The sequence below is a fragment of the Spermophilus citellus genome, assembly GCF_964194105.1.
Source record: "Spermophilus citellus genome assembly, chromosome: X".
NCBI lineage: Eukaryota > Metazoa > Chordata > Mammalia > Rodentia > Sciuridae > Spermophilus > Spermophilus citellus.
In genome coordinates, this window is record NC_138190.1 from 128,554,481 (window position 1) to 128,578,307 (window position 23,827).

The 23,827-nt window shown below is 36.5% G+C and overlaps 1 protein-coding gene across 1 annotated transcript in view; it reads right to left on the reverse strand.

The window, feature by feature from the left end:
• MBNL3 (muscleblind like splicing regulator 3) overlaps positions 1-23,827 on the reverse strand; it is a 110,256-nt gene that overhangs the window by 57,149 nt on the left and 29,280 nt on the right. Inside the window, exon 2 of the mRNA XM_081276505.1 lies at positions 5,329-6,218. Within this exon, the coding sequence (XP_081132631.1) occupies positions 5,329-5,505 (177 nt within the window). The 5' untranslated portion in view covers positions 5,506-6,218. The remainder of the gene's footprint in view (positions 1-5,328; positions 6,219-23,827) is intronic.

Genomic DNA, 23,827 nt, shown 5'->3' on the forward strand with positions numbered 1-23,827 from the left:
TTTGTGTCACAGCAATGAAAGGCAAGGAAAGACTAAGGAACTGTCATAGACTGGAGGGGACTAAGGGGACAGGACAAGTAAACACAAAGTGGGATTCTGAATTGGATCCTGGAAGAGAAAAATGACATTATGGAGAAAGCTGGAGAAATTCAAATAAGGTCCTGAGTTAAGAGTCCTAACACACTGTTAATTTCCTGGTTCTGATAACTGTGCTATGTATGGTATGTAAGTTGTTGACATTAGGGGAATCTGGGTGAAAAGTATACAGGAACTGCCTGCATTATTTTTGTAAGTTTTCCTTAAGCCTAAAATTATTTCAAAATAAAAAGTTAAAAAAGAAGGCTGAACTATCAATATATACTTAACTGAGTACAAATAATAATTCCATTTTTCTTTCAGAATAGGTTTTTGAAAATCAATAAATATCACTGATTTCTACCAGTGAAGGATACTTCCTTTTTAATGTCAGTATCATAGAAGATAGAGTTCCTTAAGTAAAATTTTATTTTCCTTGACTCTTAGATACAAGCATTACTCCTGTGTCTTTGTAGTGCCTCTCTGATGGAGCTTAAAATGGCGCTAAATCTTGTGTAATCTGACAACCCTTGGGATTATGTTGCTAGGAGTCTAGTTCCTGGTAAACTCTCCCTTAGCAAACAGGGATGAGTAAATATTCAGTTAAAAATGGTCAAATTTTAGCCAGATGTGGTGACACATGGGTCTCTTATCATAGAGCTTGGGAGGCAGTAGTATCCTAAGATCAAGGCCAGCCTCAGCAACTTAGGGAGACCCTGTATCAAAAATAAGAAGCAAATTTGGATTTTGCAGAGGAGAGGGGAGAGGGTGTGGGGATGAGAAGGATGGTAGAATGAGAGAGACATTATTACCCTATATATGTGTGTGTAATTAGACTATTGGTGTGACTCTGCACTATGTGTGCCAGAGGAATTAAAAGTTGTGCTCCATTTGTGTGAAATGTGTCAAAATGCACTCTACTGTCATGTGTAACTAATTAAAACAAGTTATAAAAACTTAAAAAAAATAAGAAGCAAAACAGGCTAGGGATAATGAGCTGGGAATGTAGGTTAGTGGTAGAATGCCACCTAGGTTCAATGCCCAGTACCAAAAAAAAAATAAATAAAAATAGTCATTTAAAAAAAAAAACTAGTGAAAACTGCTGTGACTAGAGAGTATACTGGTGTCTTGATCAATTTTATGTACAAGGATACATTCCCATCCTTATGCCTCTATTACAGGTTCTACTTGTCAAATGTTATGCTTGTGATCATTTGTGATATTTGAAGGCAATGTAGGGTTGATTCATTTGCACTATTTTATCAGTTTGCTTCATATAGGAAAGTATATGGGTTGACATGAATATCCCCTGACTATGCCTGATGCTATGACCTTAACAGGGAAATAACTGTGACAAAACTACCTCAAGTGTGGTGGGCAAATGCAAAGGGTGTTGAATTGTCATAATGAAATAATGACAATTTACTTCCTTCCTAGATAACAGGTGGCTGATACCACATATTGCTTCAAGTATGGAGTTGAAAATTCAAAACACCAGATACCAAAATATTGTTGAAGCAGAATAACTTGGCCATGAAAATAACTGCAAGCATTGATTTAATTTTTATAGTGATGAACCTTTGTGAAATCCAAGGGACATTCACTAAAAATACCAACTCAGATCAACTGCAAACCAGAGTATCAAAAAGTTGGCATAGGGCTGGGGCTGTATCTCAGTGGTAGAGTGCTTGACTGGCACATGTGAGGCAGTGGATTCGATCCTCAGCACCACATAAAAATAAAATAAAGATATATGTCCATCTAAATACTAAAAAATATTTTTTAAAATGTTGGCATAGAATGGATTAAGTGATACTTTGAAGGAAACTTTTGAAATAAATTGTGCCAAGCAGACCAAGCAACTGAATCAAAAACAGCTGCATACCAACATGACATGAGACTCTTCTGTCTCTGGAAATTAATCTGCAGGCTGCACCATCTAGATTTCTATCTGAAGATGAGACAACTTTCATCACTAAACACTCAACATTCATGGAGTGATGGGCATAGCACTTCAGCACAATTCATAATTAACCATCCAACTCACCCTTATCATTTTTGTAACATTCCCTCATTTTATGAGGTGAGTTAAAGACATTGTTATCTATTGGACCTATTATGAAGGCAAAGGACCATCATCTGATACAATAGTGAGTGCTAAAGAAATTCGTATAAAAACAAAAGCTGCAGCCCCAAACTCAACAAACGATTGCTTCAGTTATTTAACCACTCATGGAAGAAGAAATAGTACACAGATGAATTTCATGGCGTTTAAATTATACAAACTCAAGAGGGGTAGTAAATGGTGTGGTAACTATTGAGGTATGTTTTTTTGTGTATTGTAGCTATGACAGTGGCACTACCCTCATAGGTCAATTACCCTCAACTTGCCATAGCTTTCATGCATATTGTGGAGAAGAAATAATAGAAAAGGGAACTACAAAGCTTTTGTGTAGACATGGAACTCTGATGAATGTGCTAAGTGGCAAATTAAATAACTGTTTCAAAGACTCTGTATATTTGAAAAATTAAGTTTTTCATTAAAATTTGAGGATGTAAGGATTATGCAAATTATCTTTACCCATGTGACTGGCCATCAGGATGCACACAATGCACAAATTATTTTTAAAAAACCAGATACTGCGAGTAGACAGCTTATTTAAATAATAAAGTGGTTATTTTTATCCATTAGCTGTTACCTAGTCTCTGAATTAAACATTTTCTAAGCTTTAAAGTGCACTATGCATTTTGAAAACAAATGCCTTCCATAATATTTTCTTTAAAATATTTAGTTTATAGAACTCTTTTGTCTTTAAATGGGAACCATGACCTAAAGTATATCAATGCTTAGGAGGGTCACATATCTCCTGCCACATTCTGGGATGCCTACAAATACAGAATCTACGAAGAACTCTATACCAAAGAGAAAACTACAGAAACAATGATACTTAGTGAGAAGAACTGTTATCATACTCATAGCAACTGAATTTTGGCATGGAACATGAATTTGTAGTTTTCTATAATAAATTCTAATTAAATAAATTTTTAATATCTTTATTTTTTTTAATTTATTTTTATGTGGTGCTGAGGATCGAACCCAGTGCCTCACATGTGCAAGGCAAGTGCTCTACTGCTGAGCCACAACCTCAGTCCCACTAAATAAAATTTTTTGATGCACTCCTTAAAAAACATTTAGTTGAGGGGCTGGGGTTATGGCTCAGCAGTATAACGCTTATCTCACACATGCAAGGCCCTGGGTTTGATCCTCAGCACCATATAAAAATAAATAAACAAATAAAATTAAAAAAAAACATTTAGTTGATAGAACATGACGTTTCATTTAATTCACTTTTGTAGTGATGCATGGTTTTTCATTTGTGTTATGTTTTTGGCATTCTCACAATTGATCATGAAAATAAGATGGAAAAGTTGTTAGGTAGAGTGAGATGAAGTCACTCAAGATTCATAAGATTCAGGAGCCCAAGGTCAAGTACAGTTGTGGGGTTAGGAGTATACTCCAGATATTCAGAAACCACATACATAAAGTGCCTAGTGCAGTGGACCAATCTGAGTATGAACGGGATGAAAAAGTTGCCTTTCCCCAACCCTGACTAGTGCACTCTTGCACGTGGAGGCACTGCCTAGTCCTACAGTAGTAGATTGAAGTAACATACAAACAACTGTAAATGAAACATGAATGACCCCAAAATAAAGAAAGCAAAATAAGTCCTTTAGTCATAATGTATTTTGCAAATAAAAGGAATTCTGAGATTTTCAACAGTAGGAATCAAGTTTCCATTCTTGAACTAGAATGATCTTCAATAAAAACTAAGAACTTGAAATAAGTTAAGAGTAACTACTGAAGTGGACGTTGAATATCCCTAATCTGAAAATCCAAAGTGCTCCCAAATCCAAAACTTTTTGACACCAACAAGATGTCAAACATGGAAAACTCTACAACTGACCTCATGTGACAGGTTGTAGTCAAAATGCTGTTGCACTAAAAATACTATATAATTTCATGCTTAGACTTGGATTTCTCAAGATATCTCATTACATACATGTGAATTTTCTACAGTCTGAAAAACTCAGAAATCTGAAACACTCCTGATCCCAAGCATTTCAACTAAGGGATGCTCAACCTGTCGTATATCATTGGAGAAAATGTTTCCTGAAGAAACTTTCACATCAAAGAATACATCTCTATTAGCCAATGCCACCATAAATAAAAATGTTAATGAGGTAAAACTGGTCATGATGAGGGTAAAACAATATCAAGAAATTGAAAAGTTTCTTGTTAAGCTTAATTCATTTTAACATTTTGAAAAAACATCTTGAATGCATCATAGAAAATCTTATTAATTAAGCCAAGAATCCACTACTATTTTTGCTCCTATGCTTTGATTTTGTACATCTTTATCCTTAATTTAGGGATAACTATGAATAAAACATGAAAATCAATGCATCTTCTTGTTCTGCAATCATATATGTCCTATTCTACATAATACCTCATCTTCCTCATATTTTGTTTATACTCCAGTATAACATTAATATTTGAAGACCTTGGTTGTAGAACTTTCCTTATAAAATGTAGTCACAAATCTGGATTTGGTCAATTAGGTATTCAAGAAGAAAATTAAATGAACCTAGTGAGTTTATTTTGTTTTGTTTTGCAGTGCTGGAGATGGAACTCAGGATCCTGTATATGCTTGGCAAGGGCACGACTGAGCTACATTGCCAGTCTGTGAGCCTAGTTTTATAGTTATGTCTTTATGTTAAAGGTTCAAAATATACTTTTAGTAAAAATCTTCTAAATGCCATAATTTTCTTCCTGAAAAGTAAGATTTTCACCTTATACTATTCCAGTCTGGCTTTGTCTATCCTCTAAAAACTGGTCTCTGCCACATGTATTTTTATAGTATGGATAATCAGCTACATTGTAATTTGGTAAAAGCTTCTCTAGGTTATATGAGGATTTCTATTACTGTGTTCAAAATCTAAATCCATTTTTTAAAAAGCTAACTATTAGCAAAACTATATCTCTCCTACAAAAATTATTGTATCTATCTTTATAAGGGGTGAGTGAGCTTTAGACTGGCTTATTTCTATAAGCACAAAGTCTACATTCTGTTTTAAAAAGAAAACCTTACCAATTCCATGCTGTTATTAATTTTAAACATTTCACAGCACATCATATTTTGAAAAACATAGAAATTAACCAATTTAAATTACGTGCATTCAAATGGTGCTCACCTTTAGAGAATCAAAACAGGCTACCACACGACCATTTTCCACATGGCAAACTCTTGGTGGATGGGCAAACTTGCAATCTGCATCAGGTCGAGAGCAAGTTCCTCTCTGAAATTCTCTGCAGACTTCTAAAGTCAGCCACTTGGTATCACGAATCAGGGCAACATTGACAGCCGTCATATTGAAAGCAAAATTATAATCAAGTGCACCCTCTTTAGGAGAATATCACTATGGATTGTTAAAGGACTAAAAATGAATTAGGGGTAAATGTGAAAGACACCAAGTTGCTTTGGCAGAATGTCTATTTGTTAGCACTTAGGTTTCCATTTAAGTCAAATCTGATCTAGTCAAATAAAAAGTCACTTATAAAATCAAAGTTGTATCAGAATAACTAAAAATCAAATTAGAGACCAACTCCTAAGAAGGCAACTGTAAAGCTTATAGATATTGAATGGTTTATTTTGTTCCTTTGCTGAATTTGCCTCAAAAACTGGCAGGCTTTCAAAAGAATTCTGTGCTGTCTAGTTGATGTTTTCAATTATTCTTATAAAAAGCATATGCTGCTTGCTGCCCTTCAATTTGTGCAAGGGTCTCAGATCAGGGAGAGAAAAGTTTTTCTCCCTATTTCTTAGTTCTAAAGAATAAGACTGGGGAAGATGTTACAACCCGAAAACCAGCTTTGCTGCAAAATTGAGGGGCGAGAAAATGACTAAGAAAACTGTGAATCACAGAAAAAAAAATGGACAAGTTGCTGACAAGCGAACTACAAGCACGCCAGGTTTTGTAGGAGGCAGGGAGCGGGGAAGGGTGTGGCAGGGAGAGGGGTTGGTAAAGAGACAGCTCTAGAGTAGAATCCAAGCAGCAGAGTTTTCAGAAAAGGCACTTTTCAGAACCTGCAAGAAAAAAATAAATAAAATTAGCTAAAATACTACAATGCTTCCATTTCAAACTCTAGATTTGGAAAGAAAAGTAACCATATTCTATTTAGAACAGGAAGCATCTACCTACTGACGGTGCAACAGAGTACAGTCAGCTCTTGTAAATAAAAAGGGTATTTCCCAATGTAAAGCTATGCACAGTAAACAAAGCAACTGCTTAGATTTGCTGCTGTAATACAAAACTGGGCAACAACCCTAACTTTTAAATGTTATTATGTTTTACCTGGTTAAGGTAGAAATTCATTTTGGTGTCCACTGTGCAGAAAATGTCACAGCTTAACATGACAGTCCCTTATGCATTCATAATCCACTTGTGTGTCTCCAGTTTTTAGAGGCTATCATCAAAAACCTGTCTTTAAACTAACTTTATTATGGTCTGATTAAAGGCTTGACCTTTAATCAAGCTCAGTGATAGAGCATTTGCCTAGCATGTTTCAGGCCCTGGGTTCCATCCCAGGCACCACCAAAAAAAAAAAAATTAAAATTGATCATTTTTTTCCAATAGCAATAGGAATTGCTAAGAAAATTCAAGGTGTACTGAGAAGTTCCTTCTATGTGTATTGAAAATATAATCATTGAAAATCCATAAAAGAGTCATGACACAACTAGTTGGAGACTCACTTTATATGAGGTAGTGTGGAGAAACGAAATGTAAAATTTGCTTTGTATAAAAAAATTCTTTGAAAAGATCCCATATTTTTTTTTCTCATGGGAATATTGTCCTTATGAAGGGAAATCAGAACAGCTCAGAAGATATTAGCATACAGATATAAGTGAGACAGAAAGCACTGTTCAGTAATATATTAAATATTGTGCAGCTTTAAGGTTTGAAGTTTAACCCAGTGTCATGCAACTCAGCTGAGAAGATGTATGAAAGGTTAATTTACTGGCAATAAATCATCAACATGTGCCAAAATACCACTGAAGGAAAAGTAAGCTCTGAGTACCAGACTAGTCAAGTAATTGTTAAAGTCATCAAGAAGTGGAATTAACGTTCTTGAAAATATTTCATTTAACCTTTTTTTTTTATTGTTGGTTGCTTTCGATAAGTTTACAGAATCTGCTTGTCCTTTCTAAATTCTGGAGGAAATTCAATATCTCCTGATATTTCAGATATCAATGGGGAATTAAATACCTGGAAAATTCATGCAAGCTTATTTATTCCAGAGCCAAAATGTTTTTCTCTAAGTCATTCTTTATGGAAATCTTTCTAAAATGTATTGTAAATAGCTTTGTCTTCTTAAAAAGTATTTAACATAAGTTGGCCTCTGTTAAAAACTTGGAGTCATTAATGTCTGGGGAAAGATTACAGTGCTTCTTCATCGGTGGCAGACTATTAATTGTTACTTCGTATGTCACTTCACTTGCTGCCTTAATATCTGCCATAGTAAATTTTCTAGATCCATTCTGGAAAATCTAATGGTCAATCATAAATGTTGAATAAGAGTTAGTTACTGAATGAGGGGCCTAAGGGACAAGATAGGGATTTTGTTGCGAATGTTCTATAATGAATCCTAACTGCTTGGAGCGTCCTTTTACAATACACTACATGCAGAACTGTGGTTCAGAGAGTTACGGTTGTCAGAGAAATGACCTCTAAAAAACACAGTAATTTTAAAAAATCCTGATGGGGTAAATTTAAATCAAAACCACAATGCAATAAATACCACTTCATAACTAGCAGGATGGTTATAGTGAAAAAAGACAGAAAAAATGAAAAATTGGAATCTTCATACATTCTGGGTAGGAATGTAGAAGAGTGCAGTTGCTAGGGAAAACAGTTTGACACTTCCTCAAAATGTTAAAATTACCTTATAATCTAACACTTCTATACCTCAGTATAAAATGAAAATAATTTAAACAAGATTCAAATGAATCTTTGTATGCTAATGTTTATAACAGCATCATTCACAAGAGCCAAAAGGTAGAAACAACCCAAGTGTCTACCAAAAGATGAATGGATAAGAAAAATGTATTATGTCTGCACAATGTAATATTATTGTGCCATTAAAAGAAATGAAATACAGATAGTTTTACAACATGGCTGAACCTTGAAGATACTATAGTAAGTAAAATGAATCAGTCACAAAAAGGCACATATTCTATGATTCCATTTACATTAAATGTCCAGAATAGCCAAATCCACAGAGACAGAAATTAGACAAGTATTTTCCAGGAGCTAGGAAGGGGGGAGATACGGGGAGGACTATCTAATGGGCAAGGAGTCTTTTTATGGGGGTAATGAAAATGTTCTAGAATTAGTGATGATGGTTACACAATATATTAAATATATTAAAAAACATTCACTAAATCATATACTTTTTTAAAAATGAGTGAGTTGGGTAGTGTGTAAATTATGTCTCAATAACTGTTTTTAAGTCTAAAAAGACATGATAAGCAAATAATAATAATAATCCTGATGAGTGTTAGGATTGGCTACCTCAAGCTTTCTTAGATTCTGCACAGACAAAAAATTTTCTCAGTAATGTTGGTTACTAAGTTAAATTTCAATAGTAAATCAGTTTACATACTGTAACTGCCTTGATATGTCATGAACGGTACAATGAAAGAGTGTGTTCTGGGGGGTTGTAAGTTTATATTAGAACTTAATCCTACAGCTAAATTATATAGGCTGTCTGAACACATTTGAAAGAAAAATAAACAAAAAAGGAAAAATATATATATAGGTTGAAGATTTGCTCAGAACATAAACATAAGGATCTGGAGAAAAATTTCTATGGAGATCCATCAAGTAGAGAAACAGATAATAAATAATAAATTTGAATTTTGAACTTTTACAAATGAAAAGTGCAAACGGGAACTGGCCTCTGGCCATGCATTTTATGTAACATCAGGAATGAGAGAAGAGGGATTTTTTACTTTGGCCTGTAACCTCAGATGGGACCCTGGCCAATTCCTCAAAGCAGTTCTAGCCAGCACATGTCTTCCTTCTGACTGGAAATATTTAGTGGGGCTACCTCAGAGGAAATTAGGTGCATCAAGTAAAGGGAGCTGGTCTGAGGAGGGGGAGAAGTGCTCTTATGCAGCTCTGCTTATCTAACTCGACAGAAAGAGATGCCAGTTTCCCCTGTATTTTTCTTCTTCTTCTTCTTCTTCTTTTTTTTTTTTTTTTTTTTTTTTGGTACCGGGGATTGAATCCAGGTGCACTTAAGAACTGAGCCACATCCCCAGCCTATTTTGTATTTTATTTAGGACAGGGTCTCACTGAGTTGCTTAGTGCTTCACCATTGGTAAAGCTGGCTTTGAACTCACAATCCTCCTGCCTCAGCCTCCTGAGCCACTAGGATTACAGGTGTGCACCATGGTGCCTGGCTTCCTATATTTCCTGTATTTGTAAGAAGGTCAGGTTTGTTTGAGGGGACAGCACAGCTTTGTCTTGCTGAGTAACAGGAATATGTTTTTGCTTTTTGTGATTTCTAGTCCTGTAAAGTAGAACATGGCAAATTACCATTTCTTAATGCACTTGTGCTTTATTGTAATTGAAGTTCACAGGTGCTTGTATTGCATCAATCTGTGGATCTCTCAAAATATTCCATTCCTTTTTTGTGATGCTGTGCATCAAACCCAGAGCCTTGTGCATGTTGTCTCAAAAATACTCTGAAGCATTATTGATAACTCAAATATGCCTATGAAGGAAATGAAGTTCATAGAAGTTAAGTTACTTATTTGAGGTTTTTAAACCTTAAGTGGTTAAACCATGTCTCAAAGCAAGATCTTCTGACTCCAAATCTTGTGTTTGGGTCCTGATAGAGAAATGTTAGGCAAGACCATTTATCTCCCCTGGGAATCTTAAACAAAGAAAATCAGACATTTTTGCAGAATACTTATGATTCCTTCTCAAAATTGCATTATTACCCAATGGATCATCACTTTCACAATATCCCTGAGTTGTGCTGAGCCAACATTATTTATCGAGTATCTACTATATGCTAGTCACTATGGTACACATTGAACAAGACTGCTAAGGTCCCCACTCTCACAGAACTTGCTATATTCATTTAAATAGAGAAGTAACGTAAGGCACAGCGAAGTCAAATTATTATTAAAGTTTATGAAGAGCTAGAAGTACACACTGGGTATTTTGCCTTCGACACAAATCTCTATAACACTCTTAAACCTACACTCAAACACTATTGCATGGGAGTAAGAGAGAAATACCTGGGAATTACTCACAATAAATTTTATTGCTATCCAGATTCCTCTTGGAGAGGGTACTACCATTCTCATCTTACAGATAGGGAAATAGAGGTAGAGAAATGTTAAGTGATTTAATTTGCACAACTTCATGTAGGTAGTAGGTGATCAAGCCATGGTTCAAACTAGACAACTGACTCCAGAACCCACTCTATTAACCAGGCCTCAATACTGTGTATCTCTGGGCTGGGGATGTGGCTCAAGCGGTAGCGCGTTCGCCTGGCATGCGTGCGGCCCGGGTTCGATCCTCAGCACCACATACCAACAAAGATGTTGTGTCCGCCGAGAACTAAAAAATAAATATTAAAAATTCTCTCTCTCTCTCTCTCTCTCTCTCTCTCTCTCTCTCTCTCTCTCTCTCTCTCTCCTCTCTCACTCTTTCTAAAAAAAAAAAAAATACTGTGTATCTCTTATGGCACAGGTCACATTCTTCCTTGTTGTAGCTGCTTCGGGTGTTAGAACATTCCCCAGAATTCTTTTTAAAATGATATCAAGATTAAATATTTTGGGAGGATAAGATAGGAGGATCACAAGTTCAAATCCAGCCTAGGCATTTTAGCAAAGCCCTAGGCAACTTCAAAATGAAGGGCTGGGAATGTGCTGGGACCTTCCTGGATCCAATACCCAGCACCAAAAGAAAAAAAAAAAAACAAAAAAGATTAAATGATAATTTAACACTAACCCTTCTGCTATTCCATGCTAGAAAGAAGTTTTGTCATTGAACACCCCCTGGGCTGGCTGAGCTTTGGCCATATCCCTAGGTTTTGAATTCCCTGGACTTAGAAAGTTGAATATTTTCTCACAATTCTAACCTTCAAATTGAGATAATAGTACCTGGAATTCTTATTATACAGTATATTAGACTGCCATCAAGGATGGTCTATTCCTGATCAGTTGATAGCAGCAAGATCTTATAAAAATATGGAATATGTAAATAATTCCCATATTTATATTTGGATATAGTAGGTGAATCTTTGGGATGTTTTTGCCCAACAATGAATGTGATAAAGTTGAACTGGTGGTGGGAGTGAGGGTGGGAAAAATTGCACTTTGAGCCATAGAAAGAAACATTTCCCAAAGTTTCCTTGAAAACAAGAATTCATTTTGACTTTAATGCTCATCTACCATATTCCTAAATAAGACATAAGGAAACTATATCAACTTCTAAACTGACATACATTCTAGATTCACTATTCAGTGAATCCTTTGAAAAAGTTGACTACGGATTTTGAAAGATTCACATCTTGTCTCATAGAAGTTACCTTGATGATAAAACTAAAGAAGAAATAAATATTTTCTACTGATCTAATGGAAATAGAAACTTGTTCCGGATCTGATTGCCAGGGCACTGGTGGCAGCTACTTTCACCCATTTTCCTACATTGTCTTGGTCTCCTCCTATCTTCTGCCTTTTTTCTACAAGTCACCTTATAACAGAAACATGGCAGATGTATGGTCCAGCAGATCACGAAGATATTATTTGGCACCCGGACCAAGAGCTGAAGAGGCATTCTTTTAAATGCATTTATCAAACTCCTGAATAAACAACGAAAACAACATTTCCTTTCTTTCCGTTTTAAGCTTTGCTTAACATCTGTATTACCTCTGAATTTCTTGTGGCCATTTATTTTGGCTCTACAAATATATGAGACACCTGCCACACAGTGCTTGAATTGGCAGGCTGACAAGATTTAAAAGCCTTTAAGTTTTCAAATTTGCTTCAGGTTCTAGATCCCTCCCATGTTTTGGTTAATGGTCCACCACCACACATTCTTTAAGGCATCTGAGAGGGGCTCAGCACTGCACATGGAAACCATGGTTTCATAGGCATCCTATGGAAAACCCGAGTCTTCTGTCTGAAAAAAAAGATGGCCATAAAAATAAAGATATTTTGCCTGTGTGCAGAATGTTTTCATTAAGTGTTTTAAGCGTTGTCACATTTCATATACTTTTTCAAAAAGCAGGTAAATCAAGTACTTATATTTCATAAAGCAATTAAACAACCAACCTCAGTTCATCCACATGGCCACGATAGAAAAAATAGGTTCTACACTGTCTCTTTTGAACATAGTTGTGGCAATGGATGTTCCTGGTTTTGATTGTCAATGCAGTTCACCTTATTTTTAAGGTGTGTCTATCTTTTTTTTTGGGGGGGGGTACCAGAGATTGAACCACTTAATCACTGAACTACACCCTCAATCCTTTTTTATATTTTGAGACAGGGTTTCAGTGAGTTGCTTAGGGCCTCTCTAAGTTGCTGAGGTTGACCTTGAACTTGTGATCCTCCTACCTCAGCCTTCTGAGGAAGGTAGGTGTGTGTATTTTAAAATAGTATACCAGAATTCTGAGACACTGTTGCTAAATACCTTTTAAATCATCCAGTTTAATGTAAAAATGAGAAAATGAATTCTAAACATAGTTATTATTTTTTAATATTTATTTTTAGATGTAGTTAGACACAATACCTTTATTTTGTTTATTTATTTTTATGTGGTGCTAAGTATCGAACCCAGGACCTCACACATGCTAGACGAGCACTCTACCGCTGAGCCACAACTCCAGCTCCTAAACACAGTTATAAAATAACACTAGTTAAGTGCATGCTTATGTGCATGGGACAGAAACCCTAGTGCCATTAAAATATATTTTTTCACCAAAAACTGTATTTAAACTTCAAGACAGCAGGAATCTGAAATATTAAACAATTCCAGTCCTATAATGCTGGAGCATTTGAGACGAGAGAAATATAAAATAAGCACAAGACTGCATTTAACATATACACAATGATTTTGGTAACAATTCAATCAACATATATTCAATGAGCACCTAATATAACCCCAGGCTCTGATGTAGGTGTTGAGGAAATAAAAGTAAAGAAGACAAAATCTGTGTCCTTTAAACCATACATTCAAGTAGGGGTGGCAGCAAGTTATGATGGGGATGTGGGAGAAAACAAAGAAACATACCATCATTCATTTTATTTATGGAACCAGTATTTATTTTCAAGGCAAGTGAGGCTTTTGAAAATGTTCATATGGGAAAATACCAATCAACGAAATTTTACTGTTCACCAACTCTTTGTGCAGACCTGGATTATGTGCCTCTGAACCCCAGAAGCTCCTAATCTCATTGGGTGAAGGAAGGACAATATATATGAAATAAAATCAAGCAATGCAGATAATGAAGAGCAAAATTAGGCAACAGTAGCAACAAATGTGATGAGACTTCTGAAAAGAGAATGTCACTAAGGCCTGAAGTACTCAAGGGAGTTATCAAGGAGAAGAAAGTGGAGCTAAGGAATGAGAAGGAGTTAGGTGGAGGGTGAAGGAGTAGAGGGAATTTTTGAAAAGAACAGCAGGTATCAGGGCAAGAAGATCAGATAAGGTGCAAGCATTTGTAGCATACACGGGCTTGCTAGGATGGCATGTTCCTACTGGGGAAGAGAAAAAAAAACCATGTGGGTGGTTTCTGAAGGATCTGGAAAGTGATCTATGGAGTGTACATTTGATATAGAAAGAGAAGCCTCTCCCAAAGTCTTTTAAGTGCAGTGGAGACTCAGTGGTCATAAATGTAGAATGTTAACAATGATCTGCCCTTTGAAAATTGTTTTATTTAAGACACCTACAACACACAATTAGAGTAAAGTTTATGCATCCAACATACCCCTGTAAGAACAAAAGATGAGAGGGAAATGGATAAAGGTCAGAGAGCTGCTCTCCACTCCACAGGCTCTGTGAGGCTATGAAAGGCAGTGGGTCAAGTCCAGCCAGCATGAAAAGTAGGTTGAGAAACAAACTGAAAAGTGCAGTTTCTTGTGTGCATTTTGCCAACTACCTAAGGACAGGTATCTACATTTCTGGGGTCTGAGTCAACTCAAATCTCAAATATTTTTGCAATCATTTTAAAATTTTGATATCAGAGAAATTTAACCACTGAGTCACATCCCCAGTCTTTTTAAATTTTTTAAAAATTTAAGACAGGGTTTTAAAAGTTGCTTAGGGCCTTGCTGAAGCTGACTTTGAACTTTGATCCTCCTGCCTCAGCCTTCCAAATTGCTGGGATTACAGGCATGTCCCACCACATCCAGCTGTAATCTTAATATCTAAAATGAAAACCACTTTTTAAAGTGTAGTTAAAATTTCCACTGTTTTTTTTCAGCTCAATTTTTCTGGAGAACAAGCTCATTCCAGGAGTTAAATTTAGACAGTAACTTCTGGGCAACAATAGCATCTTGAAAATTCCTGCCATAGGAGTTTACCCAGTATCTTAGTGGATTGGAAGTGAGATGAATTGCATTTTGAAGGCTGATGTATTCGCTGTTCATCCTCTACACGCCCCCCACCCCGACACACTGCAAAACTATAATCAAAAGCTATGGTTAAGTGTTTATCTTTTAAGTACTTATAAGTAGCCCAAGTAACTCTCTAACTGTAACCCAGGGCTTCATGCTTGCTAAGCAGGTGCAGTATCACTGAGCTACAACACTAGTCCCCAAGTATCTCTCTAGATAAACACAAGTCAATAAGGGTAACTATTTGTCAGAGAGGTAAATTGAGGTAGTGTCTAAATGATTTAATGGCATACAGGGATTCATCACTGTGCCTAGTGGTGTATCCTAGTGTATCCAGTGAGGACTTTCTCATCTGAATTCATTATGGCATTATAGCCAATAAATTAGATTTTTCACTCTCAATACTAAGAACCCACTCCTTATTAGGAGCATGTATAAACTAGTGAATGGATAGAAGTGGAGGAAAAAGCATTGTGGCTGAAAATGTTGCAAGAATGTCCCCCAATTTCAAAGACCAATGCCAAGCCTTCAAGTACAAGCCTTTAGTGTACCAAGGCTTGGAGGGAGGGTTCTGGGAAAGTGAATTTTCTAGGAAAGAATATATGAGAGCTCCAACCCTCTGTGTCTGAAGTCACTGCTTCTAGAGGCATTATTGCATATCACACATATGACTAAAATATGTATGTATAAATCAATTGCCTAGATGTTATGGTTGGATATAAGCTGTCCCCCAAAAGCTCCTGTGTTAACACAGGAATATTCAGCTATGAAATGATTGGATTGTGAGAATTGTAACCTAATCAGCTCATCCTAATTGGAATGGACTGACTGGGTGATAACTATAGGCAGGTGGGTCTTGGCTGCAGGAGATGAGTCACTGGGGCATGCTCTGGAAGGGTTCATCTTCCCTTACACTCCCTTCCTTTTTCTCTCTTTCTGCTTCCCGACCAGCATAAATGGAACAGTGCTCGTCCACCACACCCTTCTGCCATGATGTTCTGTGAAATCTATGAATTTTAACTCTTGTTTGCATCAATAAATAGGGGAAAACTTCTGTGCCTACTTGTGCAAGGCATGTAAGTTAAATCCAGACTTCAGGTTTTGAAAAGGGTGTGTGTGCTGGACACAGTGGCTCATGCCTATAATCCCAATGGCTCTGGAGGCTGAGGCAGGATGATGGCAAGTTCAAAGCCAGCCTCAGCAACTTAGCAAGACACTAAGCAACTGAGCAAGATCCTGTCTCTAAATATAATATAAAAAGGTCTGGGAATGTGGCTCAGAGGTTAAGCACTCTTGGATTCAATCCTTGGTATCAAAAAAAGTGTGGAAAATAAGGCACATATCAAATATTGAAAACACTCCAAATAACTCAAAATGAGTTTACAACAGACTTTCAAAGCCAGTAAAGGACAAAGTAACCTATTGATTACTTCAGCCTTGAACAGAGGCCCAGAAAGGTTCATCTAGTTGGCTAAAATGCCTGAAATTTTAGTGTACACATGAAGAGTTCAGGGTCAAATTTCATCATATCTCATATGTTGGTGACTTGTGTTGAAAATGGGTAGGGAACTTTAACCTGATTGTCCTGATTCATTTGGTTTGTTTTATTGACACCTCAGATCTGTGTTGGAGCTTACTTAATTCATGGCAGTGGAGGAATTTTCACACTCCTGAAAACCAGAAGGGCACTCCCGGGAGCTTTGAATCCCTGGGGCTGGGCAATCCCTTGCTTCTGTAGTTTTAAGAATGTATTGACCTCTCTGGGTCTGTGTCTTAGTTTCAAATCAACTTCCTTGACATGCTCTATCAGTTTCATAGAACAACACCCTCTTTGCACCAGTGGTTTTGTCCCAACTGCTTCTCTACAGATGGTGGTCCAAATTCAGACTTGACTCTGCTTTGCTGTCATGCTCTACTTGATCCTCTCTACTTTCTAAACCTGTTATACTAAGATTTAGCTCATCTTCTTATGACCATCTGACCCTCCTTGCCAGAGTCCATTGCCAGCCAAAGCTTTTAAGATACGGCACATTTGTCCTATTACACAAATGTGTGGTTTTATCCTCTCTTTTTCCTTTTTTTTGGGGGGGGGTGGGGTGGGGATACTGGACATTGAACCCAGAGGCACTTTACCACTGAGTCACATCTCCACCCCCTTTTATTTTTTTTATTTTAAGGCAGGGTCTCACTAAGTTGCTGAGGCTGGCCTTGAACTTGTGACCCTCCTGCCTCAGCCTCCCGAGTGGCTGGGATTACAGATGTGTGCTCCTTTTCTTTTCTCTACCCTAAGATAACCCATTTCTCCTGCTATTATCTGGGATAGGATTTGAGGATAAGATCTGAGTAAGAGCCTTCTATGAAAGTGGTAATTTCAAAACAAAACTCAAGGGAAATGCTAATGTCACAAGCAGCAAGGAAATCTGTACACCAAGTAAATACCAACATATGTGACATTAAGAATCATCTTTTTGCTTTCTCATATCCTTTGGTGTTCCTGCAAAACAGATGTTACCACTGTGCGGATTTCTCTCATCCTCCAATCTACAATAAAATGGCCTGGAATGAAAAAAAAAAAAAAAAGAATCATCTTTTAAAAATCAATTTGACTTAAATGGCCCAGCTAAAAAGAAGGAGAGGCTGGGCACAGTGGCACACTCCTGTAATCCCAGTGGCTCAGGAGGCTGAGGCAGGAAGATCATGAGTTCAAAGCCAGTCTCATCAACTTAGCAAGACCCTGTCTCAAAATAAAAATAAAAAGGACTGGGATGTGGCTCAGTGGTAAAGCATCCCTGGGTTCAATCACCAGTATCAAAGACAAAAATTTTAAAAAGGAGGAGTATAGGAAGAGACCTAAATTATAAGTTAGAGAGGATTTTAATGCATATTGTGGTGAAAGGAATGTCCATTAAAGGGGATGGAATACTATATTATAATTACCATGTTGCATTAATCAATTTAAAATCAGGTGAGTATACATTATATGTTTGATGAGGAAATTAAGGTTAACATATTATCTATAACACCAAGTATTGGATGTTTTAAATGATTAAATTAGACAGTCATATAATTCAATATATACATGAAGGGAACCAAAATACCTTGATTCTATTTAAAATAACAGTTTAATCTCACCAAAGGTCATAAAGGTTTTCTGCAAATACAAATTTCTCCAACTCACACTGACATAAATCTGAGTTTAAATCCCCAAGGTCCTAAAATGGATGGCATTGTCAATTACATGTACTACTAAGCACTTGTTATACTAAGAATAGTTAAGTTGCTAGCAATAATGCAGCTTTCACATTAGTAATGACTGAAACAACACAACTCAAGTTACCAGATTTTTCAAAAATCAAATAAGACTCATTTAGTAAGAAAGAAGGATTTTGAGAATTTTAGCATCAGAAATAATTCAGAAAGATCAAAAATAGCTGATAACCTGAAGGCAGGTAAAAGAAAGGCTCTAAACTATTCAGAATAGATGACCTCTATCTAATTATTTGAATGCATGTCATTAGTAGTTATCCATAATTAATTTTTCACAAATTTATTCACTAAACAAACATTTGTTAAAGACCAACTCAAGGGACCATGTAACTGGTTGCTGAGGGTACAAACATGGAAAAGCTACAGTTCCTCATATTTATATTTTATTTTTAACATTTTAAATCTCCACAAGAAAATCTTAGTAGATAAATGACATGATTTTAGGAATTTAGATGTCATATACCTTAAATTTTTTTAAGAATGACTTTTTTAAGTTGTTGATGGACCTTTATTTTATTTATTTCTATGTGGTGCTGAGGATCGAACCCAGGTCCTCACACATGCCAGGGAAGCACTTTATTGCTGAGCCACAACCCCATCTCCCATATACCTTACATTTAAAAGAAAACATGTTCACAAGGTCCACAAGGTTATTGATGACTAGACCATACTATAATATCATTAGGAACCCACCCATTCCTTGATCATGTTCTTCAGGCATCTTCCCATTACCTCCTTTTTAATTTTTATTGTTTTAATTTTTTAAGTTTTATATATATATATATGTCAGTAGAATGTATTCTGACAAATTATACATACGTGGAGTATAACTTATTATACTTAGGACCCCATTCTTGTGGGTGTTCATGATGTGGAGTTCCACTGGTCATATATTCATATATGAACACAGGAAAGTAATGTCCAGTTCATTCCACTGTCTTCTCTGTTCCCATCCCCCTCACTTCCCTTCATTCCCCTTCAACTAATCCAATGAACTTCTATTCTTTCCTCCCCTCTCCCTTATCGTGGTTTAGCATCTGCATATTGGAAAGGACATTCAGCCTTTGTTTTTTGGAATTGGCTTATTTCACTTAGCATGATGGTTTCCAGATACATCCACATTATCTCTTGAGTTGCAATTCTGTTTCTCTAACAAACATCAATATGACTATCCTATACTTCAACTCTGCCTCTCAAATAATTCTTTCAAAGCCCTTATTGTTGGAATATTTTCTACCAATGTCTCTTCATATTTAACTCAAATCACTCTTGCATGTGTTACAATATGAATCTCATCTCTACCATTCTATTAAAATTGCCCTAGAACTGCATTCTAAAACAACACTAATTTGAATTAAATATCTCTAGAACTATAGGTACATTTACTATTACCTTCCCCCAGAACAGTATGTGGCACAACTAGATTCTCAATAAACACTGGGTAAATTGATTATCTCATAAATAATAAAGTGGTAGTATTCATCACATAATTTTTTATTAAATACAACTTCAAACTGTCAGTTGACTACAGATAAGAGACTACATGTTTATAAAACTAATTTTTCCTTTATTCATTCTGCACACATATTTAAGTACTATGTCCAAAAATATATTTTAAGGTCTTACAGAATCATGGAATAGTGTACTTTATTTCTTTGAACAATGCTGGGAATTGAACCCAGGACCTTCTGTGCCCTAAGCAAATTCTCTACCACTAAGCCACATCCTCAGCCCCCCTACACTTTCTTAGAAAATTCTTCTCCTTCCTCTGGAATTAGTTTTCCAACTTCACCAAGTAAAAGGCATCAATGGGTGCTCAAAACACTGTCCAAATGGTGAGACCATTATATCCTAATTGGGCATCTACTGCTACTAACCCCTTCAGAGCAGGATCTAGACTGGTTCCTGATGCAACAGTCTCTGAGTCCACTTGTTTTCTTCATCTTGCAGATGTGGAAAATAAAGCTCAAAAAACTTAAGAAAATCTGTTGTATACTACATAGAATAAGCTTCAGAATCACAAAGACTGGGATTTGAACCTCAGTCAAGATACTTAAACTTGAGACTGGGGCTGTGGCTCAGCGGTAGCACACTTGCCTGGCATGTGTGAGGCACTGGGTTTCACTCTCAGCACCACATATAAATGAATAAATAAATAAATAAGAAAGGTTTATTAACAACTAAAAGAAAAGATACTTAATCTCAGTATCGCAGTATCGAAGCAGGAATAAATAATATGACAAACATGTAAACCCCTGGTGTAAGGTTTAGTTAATGATGGTAAGCCAGTAGACATGGTAGGTGGGTTGTTCAGAATTTAAAGAAATTGGGAAAAAAATGAGACAATTATTTATTTAGTGTTGTAGGCTTGACCTTTGCCAAAGTGAACATTTAAAATCAGTCAGTCTGAGAGAGTGCAAAGGACCTAGATGGAAAAAAATCAACAGCTACCCTAGGGACAGAACCAGAGCTGATGTAACATCATCCTCAGAGAGAATAGCAAAACTCATCCAGATATTAGTAACGTCAGTTAATTAAATAGCCAAAGTTTTATATTATAAACATAAAGGTATAGTGCTTCAAGGTGACACAAACAAGATAGAGAAAAACAGTGTTTTTCGAGTCTTTGGGCAGTACCTTTCCCAGATATTTTTAAAGGAAAATTAATTTTTTTTGAGAGAGAGAGAGAGAGAGAGAGAGAGAGAGAGAGAGAGAGAGAGAGAAAGAGAGAATTTTTAATATTTATTTTCTAGTTATCGGTGGATACAACATCTTTGTCTGTACATGGTGCTGAGGATCGAACCCGGGCTGCACGCATGCCAGGCGAGCGCGCCACCGCTTGAGCCACATCCCCAGCCCAATTAATTTTAACATAAGTAAATAACTCTGAAAAATGGAAACTTTAAACAGCTGAGTACTCATTCATGAGAAAAAAGACAGAAATTTAAATGTCCCTAATCTTTTTTTTAACCCATAAAAGATATCTTAGCACAGCACAGTGATTAAAATAGGATTCTAAGCCAGAAGGCCTGGATAATACTTTGCACCTCTTACTCACTGAGCAAGTTACTTGAACAAGTTTTGGTTTTGTTTATGATGCATTTTTATTTAAAATCCATATTGAAATTTTGTTCTATTTTCAAAGCAGTGAAGTGAGTTGGCTGAGTAGTGGACAAAATAGGAGTATTTGAACAATTTGTACTTCAGTTTTCTCATGTAGAAAGTACTGTCAATAATAGAATCTGTCTTGTAAAGTTGTTTTGTAGATTGAAATGAGTTAATATTTATAAAGTATTCACAACACTGTCTGGTCAAGAGTAAATACCAAGTGCTTTTGAAATGAATCACCTGAGCTCATCTCGTTCAATACGGAAACAGGAATCCAATAAGCCTCCTCCCATAATTTTACAATGACTAAAACTTTTTTCAATAATTGAGTTGCTATGTATTTATTCTGACCCCATCAAGTTCCTTATGTAAATGCTTACAAAATGAGAAACTCTGGAGACGGAACAAGAAAAATAAAAGGCAAGTGGTTCACTTGTTTTCTCTTTCTCCAGAAGGATCTATACATGAAAGCTATAGAGTATGTTGAAATGTTTTGGAAAGTGGCACAGTCCCCTATGCTGGGTTTCTGTCACATTGGATAGCAATATGGACCAGAAATCTCAAAACCACCACACAAGGCTAAGATACCATGAGTCTGTAACTTTTTATTTTACTTATTTTTGTGGTGCTGGGGATAGAACCCAGAGCCTTGCACATGCCAGGCAAGTGCTCTACCAGTCCTTTTATTTATTTATTTATTTATTTATTTATTTGTTTGTTTGTTTGTTTGTTTGTTTATTCTTTAGTTGTAGTTGGATACAATACATTTATTTTATTTATTTATTTTTATGTGGTGCTGAGGATGGAACCCAGTGCCTCATGTTGCTAGGCAAGCACTCTACCACTGAGCCACAACCCCAGTCCCTAATTTTTATGATAATATCAGAGAGAAAACACATTGGTAACTTGTGTGGTATGTGCATAGCACTGCCTTCGGATGACACAAATGTAAACTAGACAGCCTCTTCCGTCAATAAGCTTATACTCTGGTTGGGAGATAATCTCACACCCTAAAACTATTAGAGATGACATGATTGATTAAGCTCTGAACCTCATCTGTTTAATAACCACGAACTCCTAGAATTACAAAATGCCAACCTATGCCATCTCAGAGTACTCTCTTCCCCAAAGGTAATATTTTTGTAAATTACAATGACTGTATCTATGCAAACAAAAGAAATAATCTCTAAAGGGTTCTTGTTTTCTTTCATCATAAATGTGTTTTATCAAGATATAACAGTGTTATATCTACCAAGATCTCCCAAATGCAAAGTGCTGCATTGACAACAGCAGATCCAGAAAATGCAGGAATGAACAAGAAAAAGATTGACCCACACACTTTTATTATGCATAAGGATCTAGGCTTTTTATTAGCAGTGGAGCTATTCAGTTATGAACACAAACAGACCTGAAGCTAAGATGTATTCTCCCACATTTTTGCTTTGATATACAAACCTGAGTCCCAGACTCAATGTCAACAGTGATGATCTACAGACCAGCTCCCTGGATCCTCAGAAGAGAGGACAGGAGTACAGAGGATAAATGGCTTGGTCACAATGACAAAATTCGTTAGTGACAGAGCCAGCACAAGAGCCCCGTTCTGATAACCAGAGCTAAATACTTTGTTCTATACCTTGGAGAAAGTTTTAATGTCAATCTCAATCCCCTTCCCAATCTTAATCCCTCTCCTCATCCTTCTTCCTCCCTTTCCATCTCTTTCTTCTTTCCCTTTGCATTTAAACTCTTGATTTTCATGGCATGAGAATATGTATGGTCATAAAAACCAAAACCACTGTCTTTGCTTTGAAACCATTCTATTTATTTGAATGAGAAGTTATAAATGCTTTCAAATTTTCAGAAGAAATAAAGTAATGGCCTCCTTTTCCAAAACAAACTATAAAACTGCAGGAAATCTGCAATGGAAGTTAATAATCTTTAGCATTTGATGCAAATTAGCTTTTATAGCAACCAAGGATCAAAGTCCAAAAGAAAGCCGAAGTTAGAATGAGTGACAGAAGCTGGCAGCTAGCTGGTAGAAGAGAAACCACTGCAGGATTTTCTGAAGACCAAGGAAAGACACAGCTACATGTCTAGGTATGTACACTACACTTGCAGAAACCAGTGGGGGTGGGGCGGGTGGAGAGTGTACTTGGGATATCTGTGTGTTGTTGTTGTGTGAAGGTGGAATCTTAAGTCTGTTGGCTAAAAAGGAGCCAAACCTACTAAGACATTGCACTGATATACCTTACAGTTCTTTCCTATATAAACTGTGTCAGGGACTAACACTTCATGTAAAACCCAAAGAAATTAGACTTTACTCACGTAGGGCAATTAGAATTGGTAGCAAGTCAGGTGCTGTGGCGTACACCTGTAATCCCAGTGGCTCGGGAAGCTGAGGCAGGAGTATCACAAGTTCAAAGCCAGCCTCAGCAAAAGTGAGGCGCTAAGCAACTCAGTGAGACCCTGTCTCTAAATAAAATACAAAATAGGGCTGGGGATGTGGCTCAGTGGTCAAGTGTCCCTGAGTTCAATTGTTGGTACCCCTCCCTCAAAAAGAACTGGTAGCAAAATAACCAAGTAGGGCAGTAGAAGAGAAAGCTCCAGGCAAAAAACCTTCATGAAACCATACATAGGCATATGGTCCAGGGATTCTTAATACACAAAGTATTTGAAGAGAAAGTAAG